The 15,209-nt window shown below is 44.4% G+C and overlaps 1 protein-coding gene across 1 annotated transcript in view; it reads right to left on the minus strand.

The window, feature by feature from the left end:
• Nucleotides 1-15,209, minus strand: part of LOC110985773 (uncharacterized) — a 125,770-nt gene that overhangs the window by 58,225 nt on the left and 52,336 nt on the right. The window contains exons 56-68 of the mRNA XM_087133596.1: nucleotides 14,732-14,953; nucleotides 14,265-14,446; nucleotides 13,677-13,905; nucleotides 13,102-13,315; nucleotides 12,730-12,852; nucleotides 11,241-11,446; nucleotides 10,424-11,084; nucleotides 9,508-9,733; nucleotides 7,378-7,472; nucleotides 7,008-7,201; nucleotides 2,653-6,769; nucleotides 1,875-2,233; nucleotides 793-988 (exon numbers count right to left, since the gene is read on the minus strand). Coding sequence (XP_086989722.1) covers nucleotides 793-988; nucleotides 1,875-2,233; nucleotides 2,653-6,769; nucleotides 7,008-7,201; nucleotides 7,378-7,472; nucleotides 9,508-9,733; nucleotides 10,424-11,084; nucleotides 11,241-11,446; nucleotides 12,730-12,852; nucleotides 13,102-13,315; nucleotides 13,677-13,905; nucleotides 14,265-14,446; nucleotides 14,732-14,953 — 7,024 coding nt within the window. The remainder of the gene's footprint in view (nucleotides 1-792; nucleotides 989-1,874; nucleotides 2,234-2,652; nucleotides 6,770-7,007; nucleotides 7,202-7,377; nucleotides 7,473-9,507; nucleotides 9,734-10,423; nucleotides 11,085-11,240; nucleotides 11,447-12,729; nucleotides 12,853-13,101; nucleotides 13,316-13,676; nucleotides 13,906-14,264; nucleotides 14,447-14,731; nucleotides 14,954-15,209) is intronic.

The following is a 15,209-nucleotide window of genomic DNA, read 5'->3' on the forward strand; positions in this document are numbered from 1 at the left end:
AGGAGGTAACTGGTGCTCCATCTTTGGCTGAATTTTGACCGGATGATTTGGAACCACCGTAATTACTTCCCCACCTTTTCAATATCTAACTGATGACAGTGACAGCAGAGATTGATCCAAATTGGTCTCAATGCTAATATATTTTTAATGAAAATGGGGACTGCTTGAAAAGAGAAGACGGCTCCTGATAGCTGCCAGAGGGATTCTATCACACGCAAGACCACTCCATACTCAGCACAAAAGCAAACAAGTACTCAAATTTGTGACGTCAAGGCAAATATATGTGCTGCGAATGTACAAGTTGAGTAAAATTACTCTGTGTATACTTTGTGACATCAAAGCTTCATTCGCATTTGGTTTCAAGCCAATTATAAACCAGCCTTGAGCCGTTTCTTCTCATGCTAGATATTAGCAAATGTATACATCTTCACTACTACTGTGAACATGGTGAATAAGGAAATTTGAGAAAATAAAAGAAAAAATCTGCCGTGGAACTTTCCATATGCAAATATGTACTTATTTATTTCTCTTTGATAGATTTTGCTCTGTCATTGCTTTAATTTGTTGAAAGAGTTCTGCGTTATTAATACACAGCTTCAAATGAAATATATTTAGATGACTGGCAGTTTATTAATGTGATAAAAATCAAACACAGCTCTGATTTAAGAATGATTTTACAAGAACCTCGCAGAATCAATAATTTTGAACAGATGAGTCTTTTTAGTGCTTAAATTTAGGAATGCATGAAGCAAATTATGCAGATTTATGCAAAAATTTTGGTCGATTGCTGACCTTCAAGTGACAATGTCCCACTGAGTTCCAACTTCAAGTATCCTCCACCGCGACCTCCTTTACCGGTCGATCCCATGCCACCGCCACTTCCACCGTCCTGCGGGTCCGAGGTTGCTTGGTAGGGGGAGCCACCGGTTTGGCCTAGGGCAGACCCTCCGAAGCCACCATGTCCCGCACCAGTGCCAATGTTGCCAACCTAGAAAGATAATAACCATTCATTGTTGGTAAGGCTGTGCATAGAAATCTGGGATGCAGTTACAATCCTGGACAAAATTGTTCGGACACTTGGCAATAGCCATACACTCTGTAGCCCCTCCTCCATTCCCCTGGTCAACATTGTCACGTCCAGCTGGAGTGCAGACTGTGCGCGCATAGACCCAACAATGAAAGGGGGTCGGGGGGTTGGAGGCCCAACAAGATTTATCCAGGATTGTAGCCTACAACATGCACCCTCATGAAAGACGCTGGCCTGTGGCTGTAGCCACTCCCCATAGACACGTATACTGGAACTAGCCACAGTCACAGCTTTTGGACATGTCTTAAAGATCAACTCTGACTCTTCAACTTTTCAGCATGCTGTTTATTTGTGACCAATCTCGGCAAATATGGGTTGCATGTTACACATTTTGAAATCAGGGATGAGAAATTCATTCAAAGTTATAGCATGGCCTAAGGTATGAATGCACCTTGAGGCTCTAATTCAAAGTTTTTCTCTTTTTTTCTAATCATGTTTTATTTCAATAGAATTGTGATTCAACTGATAACAAGTTTCAAGATGTATATGCACTTTGCGTTGGAGCGATGTTATGTTTAATTATGGGTTTTGTCCTTACCCAAGGTATATTCAAACACTGTATACTCAGTACGTGTCTGAGAGCTTGTGAACAACATCACAAGCTTACTCGGGTGGGACTCATGACCTCATGCTTACAAGTGCAGATGTCTTAACCGCTGGACTATCAAGCTTACCAGGGAGATGTAATTAAAATGATCACAAGTTATTCAAGTTCAAGTAACTAGTCAGTGCACTGCAAATGCATGGGGATGACAATTAAAAAGAATATAAGGGAATGAATACGAACCCTCTTGCCAGCTCCAGGTCCCTCTTCAGCCACCCAGCCACCCCCAGAGAGCTGAATGGTACTGCCTGCATGCAACACTACCTCATTTCCCTGTATAAGGAGCGTCTCCCCATTGACAACACCCCTATATTCAACATCCAATGATCCGATCGATAGAGGCCGGACTGCTGTCTTGTTTGCTGACACGCCAAACGTCAGGCTCGCGTAGTCATTGACCGACAGGAGGGCTAGCTTGTAGGCACCACGCTCAGATATGTAGGTATAGTTTCCATCAATGAAGAGAGCTGTACGGCCCTCTGGGGACAAGGTTACTTGTTGGTTAGATGCAATCACCATTTCAAAGATGTTTGTCAATGTACCTGTAACGCAAACAAAAGAAAAGAAACTAAATACATGCTAACTTTGTTTTTGAATGCCATATATAAACCAATTTCAAATGTATGGCCATTTGCAGGCAAACATCGAGTGAGTTAAGATCAAACCTGAACACTCCTTTGAACAATCCTGCCTGACCATAAACCTTTCCCAATTTGAAGAAACTGTTGATAATGTGTAAATTGCACCGATTGGACAAACTTAAACTGCTCCAGACCTCCAAAGTATTGTCATGTCCTTGGACACACTACAAAGTTGCTGTACTACAATGTAACTATCCACGGGTCAAAATATAGGCATGATGTATCACATCCAAACGACCTTATCTGTCAAGCATGCGATATAACCATCAAAATTGTTGCATCGGGGAAACTAATTTGCAATTGTAGATTTCTTTACTAACCTGACAGAATGTTATTTGGTCCAAAGAAGGACACCCTTGCGGGGAGCTTCAGTTCTCCTTCTGGATCGAGTTGGAAGCTGCATGTGAGACTGACCTCATCTTGTCCTTCAGAAACACTCATGGTCATCGTGTCATGAACTCTGAGAGTGCTGGTACCATCACCGATGAGTGTCGCCACTGTCATGTATCTATCCAGACCTGCCACCTCCAAGATGACATTCTTGAGAATGTGAAGCTCGTCAAAGTTGTACTCCTCAATTTCAGTCTCGTTAAGGAGAGTGCGCTGTGCAGATGTAATGCCAGCATCATTATTGTTGATGATGAGTTGGGTGAAGTCTGTGGCTCCTGTTATCTGCTTTAGGAAGGCAGTTCCAGAGCCTCCGGCATGGGAAGCAGTGCCAGACGAACCTCCGTGGACTATGTACGTTCCTGTGAAACGGGATTCAACTTGTGTAATGATAGTGATTCTACCTCCGCCACCTCCTCCACATTGAGCATGTGCAGCATCACCACCTGCCACATCGATTCGTCCAGCACCTGTAAACTCCTGGAGAACCTGGATGTGCACAGCGCCACCGCTGCCACCACTGCAGCCACCACTGCTTCCACTTGAAGTCACCAATCCGTCCAGCCTGAAGGTCACCACATTCATTTGGATTATTCCACCACCAGAGCCACCAGTGCCAGCGTTACTGTTGCCTCCACCGCTTCCAAAATCTCTGGTCTCATATAGACTTCCATATGAGTCTTGAATTGGTCGACTGCTTCCTGATCCTTGACCTCCAACTCCTCCATGGCTCCCACCAGCACCACCAGCTGGATCACTTGAACCGGCACCTGGACCTAAAGTAGCCTGGTACCCCATTGCATTGCTTGTAATTGACCCCCCATATTCAACATGGACCTGACTAACCTCAAGGAGGAGCCACCTTCCTTTCAAGATGCCGCTATACCTGACATGTATCTCATTTAAGACATTTAAGGAGGTTGGCAAATCTAGGGTTGTTTCAAATGTGAGACTTCCATATCCAAGAACAAGTAGAGAATCAAGGGTGAATGTTCCAGGCGGGTCAATGAAGACATAGTGTTCCCCTGAGAGGAAGGCAGTGCTTGCAGTTGACTCTATCAAAACATCTGCACTGGAACCGATGAGGAGATTCTTCACCCCAGTGATTAAGCCCGCTAGATGAAGAGACCGTCCCTGAGTGACTTGATGCAAATAGAGATTGGAAGGGATGATGATCTCTCCTCCCTCTTGCACCACAATGGCACTCTGTAGGATGTAGTAGCTTGTGACAGCCTGCCTTGTGGCTAAAGAGAGACTCTGGTTTGTCTGCACTAGGATGTTGCCACTGAAATCACCATCAAGGTCACTCACAGTGAGAGACACAGAGCCTTGCTCAGTAATCTGAAGCCTTCCTGAGTTCCTCAAGACAAGTTTATCAAGTGAGACTATAGGATCATCCATCCTTGGCAGGAACACTGTGTAGCAGTCTGATGCCAGATCACGGTTATCAACCGTGAGCGTTTTTGTCTGGTATCCTTGCTCATTTGTCTGCACAAAGATGGTTCCTGCAGCCCCCTTGGTCAACCCATGCCCTCCATACGCAGTGACAAAGCCTGCAAAGTCACTTGTATCCAGGCAATTGATGGCGATGCGTCCTCCACCGCCTCCACCACAGCAAGATGCACCCCCATCACCACCATTAGCAGCTAACAGCCCATGTCCTCCAAGCTTAGCTGCAGAGATGTAAATACTCCCTCCAGAGGCACCACCTAAGTTGGTACTGCTTCCCCCATTTGCAGAAATGGTACCTCCAACTTCAATAGACTCAGACACAGTAAAGGATATGATGCCACCTCCCCGAATGGAACCTCCGGCATTACTTATTCCACTGCCTGGGGATTCAGGATGAAAAACTGAGTTATATGTGGACCCCTTCACTGACTCACAGGCTCCCTGTCCACCATGACTTGCTCCGCAAGTTACATGGCCTGTACTTCCAGGTCCATCCACCAGGCCTCCACTGTTGACTGTGAGAACTGCACCACTTTCAATGCTTGAGGAGTTTGTTGTAATATTCAGTGATGCAGAACTGGTGAGGGAAGATCTAAAGCTAAGGGTCAGGATGGCAATCTTCAGATCAGTTTCAGACTGGATTTGAACACTGGCTTCAGGTCCCACAGACAGCATGTCTAAATTAACAGTTCCGGATTCTGGATTTCTTCCAATCCAACCTTCAGAAATGGTAAATTGGGCTGACTTGTGAACCAAGACCTGAGAGGTCATCAATTTCCCACTTCCCTTTATCATAACTTGGCCACTCTCTCCAACTGTGAGGCTAGTTGCTGTCAAGTTTCCCCAGAGTTCAAGTAATGGTTGATTGACTCCTGTCAGGTAGAGATTGGACTCTGTTTTGAACTGAGCACCATCTTGCACCTCCAATGTAAACTGGGTGCCAAGATGTGGGTTGTTTACTGCTTGAACTTCTAGCAATGCCCCAGTCATCAAAACAATCTTTCCTGTGCCATCACCAATAACGGTTGTCACATTGAGCTCAGAGTCAAGCCCGAAAACTCCAGAGTCTTTTACATGCAGTTCAGCCAAGTCTGTCAGCCTGAGAGAAGGTGTAAGTGTTGGTTGAGGTGACTGTCCGGAGATGATCAAGGTAGTAAACAGAGTGCCGTCAATGGGATATTGTATGAAGACAGTGCCCGAGGAGCCCCTGATACCACCGCTGCCACCGTTTGCATGCAACAGGCCTTTGTAGCCATACTGACCTTGTATATCTAATGCTATTCTACCCCCTCCGCCTCCAGATGTGGATCCACCACCACCATCAGCGTCAATCTCTCCATATCCTGAGAAGGACCCAGTTTGGATGTAGATGCTCCCACCACTTCCTCCACCGATACCGTCCCCACCCACCATCTCAATGACTCCATCATGATGGAAGCTTCCACTGACCATGATCTGAATTTGTCCACCCCCACGGCTGTTTGCGCCACTGCTACCATAAGCAATTGGGTCCCTTACACTTCCATAAGTTGCCCCTGCATTAGCACCCCCTCCTACTCCACCATGGCTTCCTCCACTGCTACCTGTGCCCTGTCCTGGCCCGCCACTGACAAATCCACTTGCAGTACCACTCATCAACCCACCATAGTTGATTGTGAGATTTGAAACACTCAACTGAGTGAATGTAGACCCATCACCTTGTCCAACGACTATGATTTCTGAACCTCCTTCCAGAATCAGAGACTGATAGATATGCTCCCCAGGAATCAACTCACAGCTTTGCCCAGCTGTCATGTGAAGACTGCTGTAATCGCAAACAGTAACATTTGTGGTGTTATCGAAGGATATTATGAAACCTCCTGCACACAAGTCTTCAACTGTTGTATTATAGAATGTCTGAATTCCTTCAGGACAAACCAGGCTAGGCAAAGAGTCCTGAATGCTGTCTGCAATCACATTGGTAGTGTTAGGGATGATGAATCCATCTTCAACAAAAGTAGACATCCACAATTTTTGCAGGGTGCTGACACTGAGATACAATGGCATACTCTCTGGATTGGGACACTCTACCGATTTCTTCATAAGACCTCCCTTGAAAATCTTGATTGCTTCAATTTCTAAAGTTCCTGTGGTAGCATCAGCATCTCCAGCTGCGGCTGGATAGCTTGCTAAGAAAGTTCCTCTATCCCGAATGTTGACTATACCTTCCTCAGTCACATCCAGGCGGCCACAAAGATCTAAAGTTACTCCATTGCGAAGAGTCACGTCACTTGGGAGTTTTAGGTAGCCACCTTCTTCGACAGAAATACTGAAGACAAGATCCATATTTGGATTTGCTTCTTCAACATGACAGACAGGGCATCCGCAGATACCAAAGTGAGCTTGGATTTGGCTACTGACGGTGAACCATCCTGTGCGATCACCCTTCACGACAGCTACAGGGAAACAGAGAGAGGGGTTGTAGGATCTTCTCCCAGCCAGACGAAGTCTTGCAGACCCTCTGATCTCCAATTCGTGGAGGCTGAAGAGGTTGGCGTCCAAACTTAAGTCAGCCACAGCTTCATGTGGAGAATCTCGCCCACAGTTGTCCATCCTTATCTGTAACAAAACAACGAATAAAATTCCTTCATGAATGATAACAAATAGATTAAAGGTAGGATAAAGAAATGGTGAGATGAATTCTGGCACTGTATGCTCGGCATCTTTTGAGAGCTAGTAAAAAACAGTTTACAAGCTTGCTTTGGAGAAAATGAAACCAAGGTAATCCTGTTCTGATGCAAGTTACTGTTCTAAGATAGGCGAACTTCTATTGTGGCTGACCGTAAAATTGACTCACTTTGCGGTAAAGCTGGCCCTCTTTGAGACGTTCAAGGTAGACAAATCCTGCACCCCCTGCCTGATATCCTGACGCACCACACGCTAGTGGAGGATTGGCAATCAGTTCATCATCATAGTAGATAGCAATGATACCACCAGCTCCCCCGCCTCCAATGCTCCTGTCACCATGACCACCACTAGCATCGATGATTCCTGACAGACCAAACCAAAGAAGAATAACATTGGACCCCTGAGTTTAATGCATATGTATATCAAGATCTATTGGCAATAACACAGCTTCTTGAGAGCTGGCTTTGAAAAAAATTTAGCGACTTAGTGATTTCTAAAACATTTAGGTTTACACGTTTGTTGAAAATGTAAAATAATACCTGTTGACTTGATGGAGTCAACTTGTATCCAGATACTGCCACCTGCACCCCCTCCTGACCGCTCGTAGGCTGCCACGCTGGCTGCATTCTGGCCTCTAACAGATTCAATGTTACATGTGACATGACATCAGCATGAAATCAAATGTCACATTTCTGTTAATCACAGAGGTCTGGGATTGCAACCACCGATGCTGTTAATCCCAGAGGTAAATAAAAACTTGTTTTTTATGATGCAACAATACGCATCCATCTAGGATGGACTTAAATGGATGAACTCATAAAAGCTTGTCTGTGATGACAATTTTTCTGTCGTAAGTAAGCAAGACAGTCTTAGCCCACTGTAACCACAGCAATGCAGTAAGCGAACTTTGTCTAAAGAATTCAGATGGCCTGCAAGTATTCAAACAGACCATAACTTTGCATAATTCAGATGGAATTACTTTACCATTTTAATCAAAAATCAATTGCATAAACCATACTGCTGAAGTAGATGCCAAAGTTCGGTACGGGTTCCGTTCTGACACAGTTTGGAAATTTTTTGCTGAACTTTGGTTCAGGTTCGGATAAGTACACGTACATGTACAATGCATATTGAGACAATGCTGAGCTCGCTATGAACGTACCGTATATAGTATTTTGGTGTATAATACAAGCCATGAATCTCTCTCCATCCCCATCCATGAGCAACTTTGATGTGAACATTTTTTTCCAAACTGTTTTCCTAAAGTTTGTTTAGGAATTAAAATTACCTAGAAAGTTACCATTGGAGATGTGACAGTTTCCAACCCTGTTTTGGTTTTATAGACCAAAAGCAGTTGTGTTTGGACCACGCTTAACTCAACAAAACGATTGTAGGATATGTGAAAACAGAAAAAAAACAGAATGCTCAAATGGGAGTTTCCTCCTTTACAGGACACAAGATGAAATAAGATTTCCAGCGAAATGAGTTTTGGTTATTTTTCCTGAAACAGATTGAACTACCAAACTATGGCTTTCGATGTATTCGAAGAATCTTCAGCATTCTTTCCCAGGACGGCGCCCACGTGGCCAAAGGGGTGACTTTCCCTCAGTCTTTTTCGAATAAATAACGGCATTTTGGTATTTGAGATTTGCGGACAACTTCTGACAAAATTCCATTACCATGTATTCACACTATGACTGCGATCAAACAAAAGGCAAGTTAGGCCACCGCTCAAACCAAATCTTGTTGTGTGCTCGATTGCAATGGCCCACCTGGTAATATCAGTTTTCCCTCTGGGGTTGCCTTTGATCGAGCACTAGTCTGACTGTGATCAGCATCCAATCAAAATTGGTTTGCACGGCCATTTATAACATCATTGGCCTATCGAGGAACGTAAGGGTGGGCTATCAGAGATTGACAAACATAATGTTAAATCTGAATATACATAAGCACAGTTGGATGTAGTGAGAATTTAGAATTGTTGTGCAGTGGAAATGACATACATTGCATGTTTTCGGTTGATTATCAGTGAATTCTCAACACATGCTTTTTACAATGATCGTGTGATGCGTGGCCACCATAAGTTACTGCACATGTACATTTACAGTGCGTGATTGTGTTGAGTGCTGGCACCGGTGCAGCATAACTCATTACCCATTTTTCGTTGTGTTTGCTTTTTTATCAAGTTTTCGTCCATGTATTCTGTGCACTAGCAATGCCATGTCATATTAAAACCGAACATCCAAACTGACCAGTTTTGTTTGGTTTGGTTCGGTTCAGTTCAGTTCGGTTTGAAAGTGCTTTTGGATCGGTTCGGCGGTTCGGCTGCTGTACTAGTATACCACTGGGTAAACTGTTTAGCAACCTCAATAAGGTCAGGAATAAGGGCAACTGATGTCAAGAGAAAACAAACACTCTACTCTTTTACTTGGAATAGTCATTTGCATGGACGTACAAACAATAATCTTCCTCATTTGAAGACCCGAGCCAGATTTTGCAGGGCCTTTATGTACAAAAATTGTGGGGCACGGAAAACATGGGCTTGATCGATATTATCAGCTGAAACGTTCTAAAGAGTTAAGTAGGATGTTCAGCAGGTACAAGAGAAAGACAGTCTTCTCTTCTCTGAAGCTCTTTTACACTGGGCCAAGATGAAAGATGTATCCTACCTTGCAGTGATGGTTCCATGGTTCTCCAGGATTGTTGACTCTATGTGGAGGGCACCCCCACCAGCTGGTGCTCCGCCATCCTCGCATCGATGCACCCCACAACCCCCGGCCTCCCCAAACTCCACGGGAGCAAAGATGGAGTCGTAATGTGGACTGGAGTCAGGGCTGGCATCACCCAGACCTCCCTTTGCACCGTGGCTGCCTCCAGCACCGGCAAAGTAGATACCTGTTGGGCAGAGACAGAGAGTTTGTGGCTGTCAAATTGACCTTTGGATCACCAGAAAAGTGGCAGCAGAACAATAATGAGGGTCCAGTCCCAGCAAGGTAAGTACTTGACTTATACAGTCACTTGAAAAAGTCCGCCGAAAAGTTGGAAGAATTAATACATAAATACATGGGGTGTGTAGACACAAATACATGTACATAAAGCCACATGTCCTATGGATCTGGTTTTTGAGGAGTGGAGGCTTCTTGAAAGGATGAAGAAGGGCTGCAGATGGTCTATCTCCATTTCATAGGATCTATACTTCTAAACATAGTTCTAAAGCTCATTCCAGTGTGTTACAGTTAAGACCCATTATGACCATCGCAAGACCCCACGAAACCCAAATTTGGCTCATCAGAAGAATGGCAACAAAGTATTCCCTTCTCATTGTGCTTCCTATACTAGAGACTGCTCTTGCGATGGTCTCAACTGCAACACTGCCTGTTTTATGAGAAGGAAGGTTTTGCCCTTAATTGAAAAACAAATTCAATCAGGATCAATAGGATCTGTCTGGAGTTAACAGTGGCAAATATAGTCTCAGGAAAAGCAGCATAACTGCTGTAGCTTGAATTTGAAAACACATGAAGAAAATCGTGGCACTGAAGTCTGTCATCAGAATGTCACTATATTTAGAAATTAAATGGGTTTTACCTCTTCCATTGTTGTCATATCCACCGTAGTCCACACTAAGTAGTGCAGTTTCTGCCAGTGTGATGGTGTTGGCCAGTATTTTTAACCTTCGTCCCAGTACCTGAGCACTGGGCCCGACCTCCAGTGTGGTCAGTTTCAGCAGGTAGTCTCCGTCCCAGCCGCGGAATTCCACCACGCTCTCTGACAGAATGCGGAGGGTCTGGAAGCTGAAACTAGTCCGCAAAGACTCGACCACGGACTTGGACTTGGGTCCGAACCTCAGTGTGGCATGCGCAAGGGACAGATACCCGGCACCCCCTATGGAGCCATCGATGACATTTGTGGTGCGGAAGAGCATGACACGGTCAGGCAGGTTCAAGGATCCGCGTTCATACACTCGCAGCGTGAGCGGCACATAGTACATAGCTTGGCGGATGGTCACAACTTGGTTTGGGCCAGTATGGAGTGTGCCATATCTATCATTATCTCGACTTTCTTCGCCGATGAGCTTCTGAATGACAACATAGCGTGGCATGTTGGTCTCAACACGGGCTTCGAAAGCTAGATGCGCTTTGCCACGCAACGTGAGCTCATCAAAAATGTACTCAATGCCCACAGTTATGGAGTTGACCCACGTAACTCCAGCATCGTTGCGGAGATTGTAGTAGTTGCTGATTGATGACTGAAATGAACCAAAAATATTAGTAAATTCCACAGGAGAGTAATCAGGATTGGGACATCAATAAAATATGATACCACATGCCTACCATTCGGTGTCACTTTGAAGTGTGCAGTTCTGAAAACAAAAAATTTGTATCAAAGGTTAAGCAGGACGTACCTCGCGCACTGTCTGGCCATTGTTATCCACTAAAAGACTCCTGTAACGCGGGGTCATGACCTTTGACTCCCGGTACACAGTTCCGGCCGCCCCTGGCTCATAGCCTGAGCTTCCCCCATAGGCCGTGAATCGTCCTGTGAAGGTGTCTTCGGTGAAAAAGACGGCTATGCGTCCACCACTGCCACCACCTCCTACTGAACTGTGACCTGTTGAAGGCATCCAACACCCAACCTCATCAATGACCACCAATGTCACTCTTTGTTGCATTTAGGAAACGTCTCAAAAACCGTGAATGTTCCCATTCTGTTGGACCCCGCGATGTGGGCAAGTTCCACATTGTGCATAGACCATTCCAAGCAGCGTTCCACTGAGAAGGCGTGTTCCCAGTGGAACAGTCCTCCTGTTCCATTTGCAATCGGGAAGGAAGATTTTTGGCATTCATTTCCTTGACCCTGTGTCTGAAGCACAGCAGCTGGAGCGTAGCATTTTGTGATTTACTCCTCATGAAGGTTAACATTTCTCCTGTTTTTCTTGTCCATATTCACCACGACATATAGCTTCCCATGCAATAAATTTAGAGTATTTCTGAACCCCGGTAATTCTATTGTGTTAATGTCAACGTCTAAAGCCCCCAAGTATTTTATTCATCGGGGGCATTGTGTGGCAGAGGGCTTTATCATCATTGCGATGTCTCTTCTCATAAGTATTCCAACATATCGGAAACAATTTGGAAACCTAACTTGTAATTGAAGGGGGGTGGGGTTAGGTCTTTTAAAATCACTAGAAAGGTTGAACGACACGACTGAGGCAATTAAGCTTGATATTAATAATGCAACCTATATCCTAGTGATACACACCGACATATACTCTCCATGCAGTCAGCACATAGTGCTTTTCACTTTTGGATCTCAGTCTAAAACAAAATTTCCATCATGAGATTAAGAAATTTTGCCACATCACATTTCCATCTTCAGTTTACTTCTGATTCTTATTCACAATAAGGCCTATCAGAAAAGCAAAGTAGTTTACTTAAGCTCTTTTGCCATGGCAGGCTCTGTTTTTGAACATTGGCAAAGATTTGTACATGGGCAATATGAAGCTACCCGAATGGGGACGTTCCGACGGGAACACATGTTCCCGTTGGACCGTTTTCACAAAGGAACACAGCGTTCTGTGTGGAACGCGACTGTTCCCAATGGAACACCTGACTGTTCTGGAGTAAAAGCACAGCATTCCGACAGAAACAGTCCAACTGTTCTGCATTATGAAAAACCCAATAGAAGTATGCATTCTTTGCAAGATGGCATGGCACCCAAAGAGAAGTCACAGGTAACATTTTCCCCACAGGGTGCAAAGAAACCATGAACCATATCAAAATGGACAATGTGTTTTGTATGCAGAAGGAGTTTAATAAAATGATGATTGTTTCTGTTTTAGTACACCTGTGGGAAATTTGCCTCATCCAGTCATGTACAAAGCCCACACTTACCGGCACCACCATTTGATTGGATGAGACCTCCTCCAGTGAACAGCAGAGTGTTCAGCAAGATACTGCCACCGCTTGCCCCACCTCCTGAAGACTGTCCGTTCTGGCCATTCACTCGGATTGTTCCTGGTCAAATTGAACAAGGCAGAAGTGCTGTTTATAAACGAAGACAGAGAACTGAGTGGCTCTGGAGTGTTGGCCCGACAGCAACAGTCAGGGAGATGGCTCAACGACAAGGAGTGTTGAATTTCTGGTAGTTCATCAAAATATACAACCACTAGCAAAATTCCAGCTACCAATTTATACATATGCTCACAAACATAACTTCAGATTTGTTAATTTCGACATCTGTCTGTAGAATGGATTCATTCATACCATCTACTCTCAACTCGTTGGCCACCAAAGCTGTGAGTATGCCACCTCCAAAGGCCTGATTGTTACTGGCACTACTCCCAAAGTGCTGAGGCTCCAGAATGTTGCCGTAGAACAGGCCACCTCCAGTTGACCCTTGACCCCTGCCTCCTTGACCTCCGTGCCCTGCACCGCTGTTGCCAAGGCCCTGACCGAGGTTGCTGTGTTCATAGCCAGACTGCAGAAAAAATGGAAGAAAAACATTATCATTCATATTTTTCAGGGGCCGAGAAGTAAGCTCTACCCAGGAGACCTCCCTTCCACTGTTGACAAGGAGAGAGGTTTGATTAACACGTAACTCCAAGGCCACCAAGTGTTTAACACTCAACCAAAACCTTTGAGTTTGAACGTACTCCATGTAATGTGTACATGAACAAGTGCACACAAGTATTACACTGATTGAACAGGATGCTGTTGCTAGGCAACAAAGTGTTACATTAGTCCACACTGTCCTTCAGCATAATACTTCTTAAACTTTGTTTCTCTTCCCCCAAAACGGAAGCACGTTGAATAGAAGAGCTAAAATTCAAATTCATTACCAAAGCAGAGCTCAGATCGAGAACTGCAAGTTCCTCTACGATCATGTCGGTCACATTGACAAGCAGACGATCGGCCTTCAAGTAGGCCCCGCTCTCCAGATGGAGCTTGTTGCCTAGCAACCCAAGTCCTTGGGTACCACCCTCAATGTAGACTTTCCCACCGCCGTGGATGACAAACTGGTCGAAGGTGATGGTCTCAGAGACGTGGTATGTGGCGTTAGTCACATGACTACAAGATTGAAAACAGGGTGCAAACGCTACAAAGTAGATTTATGTGGTAAACAATAAGTATTCCTCAAAAACAAAATATCAATTTCTGTTATTATATTTGTGGTCAGTTCATATAATTATGGTATACAAACTAGAAAAGTTGGCATATTTCTCTGATTAGAAGTCATAATAGTAATTGACAAATCTGTGCTTTATATTCTTGGAACAACTTTCCAACAGCTCAACTCATGTGATCTTTTCTGAATTCTGCATGAGTGTTTTCTTTTCCAAACAAATGCTCACTTCTACTTTTGTGTTTATGTAAACTAGCATTAAGAGTTACACAAGTGAAAGAAATACTAAAATACTTTTTTTTACCTGAGGTGAACCTCACCACCTTTCCCCACGGAGATATTTCTGACACCAGTCACGGTGCCTTCCAAGACCAATGTGAGATCATGCACCTCAAGGTGAGCTGGCATATCTAGCTCACCCCTCTCGTAAAGTTGAATGTTCCAGGCCAGCCTTGGGTTGTCAGCAGGCAGGTCAATCTTCAGCACCTGATGGGGGTGTAATTAAACATCATTCCAAAAAAACTTCTTCACAAATAACACGACAGTCTTAATTTGATCATGGAAGATGTGGTCAGCCATTGGATTATCGCAATATTCTGAAATTGATCGATTATGATATGCAGAAGTATTGTTACTTCAAATTTGTGACAAAAGATCAGCTGCGAAAACAGTGTGAATATACATGTACATGTTGGACAAGGGCAAAATCTAGTGTCAATATTTTCTTGGCTTCCCACAATTTTGTGTTCTGAAATGGGTCCCAGATCATACCTGGAGAGGTCCAACGTGGAAGTATCCAGAGCTGTCGCCACTGTTACTCTCTAGCACAACAGTCTGTGTGTCACTCCGTGTGGCTTTGAACAATGCCAGGTCCGCTTGGCCCCTGATGTCCACCTGTTGGAAATCGTACTCTGACCCGTCGCCCCGGGGTAGAAGCCATGTTCGGCAGCTGTCACGACCCTTGTGGACCCCAATCAAGCCTGGATAGTCAACCTTGGTGGAAGGATTAGGATAGGAAAAACGTCTTTTAAATGTGGTGACGCCTTTTAGAATTGGTTTATGTGACCTTTTACTGAGGAAAAGGTGCTCCGGGAAAACATGATTTTGAAGAAATTGTGTTTGAATACAGGATCAAGACTTACATTAGACAATCACTGCACCAGCCTCATGAAACAAAAATGCCAAAAAATCTGGTGCTTCCATTGACTGCAGACAGGATAAAAGGCCAATCTACAGACAGTGACATGAA

Source organism: Acanthaster planci, linkage group LG02 (assembly GCF_054643075.1).
Source record: "Acanthaster planci isolate LZ-2023a linkage group LG02, COTS_SCS, whole genome shotgun sequence".
Classification (NCBI taxonomy): domain Eukaryota; kingdom Metazoa; phylum Echinodermata; class Asteroidea; order Valvatida; family Acanthasteridae; genus Acanthaster; species Acanthaster planci.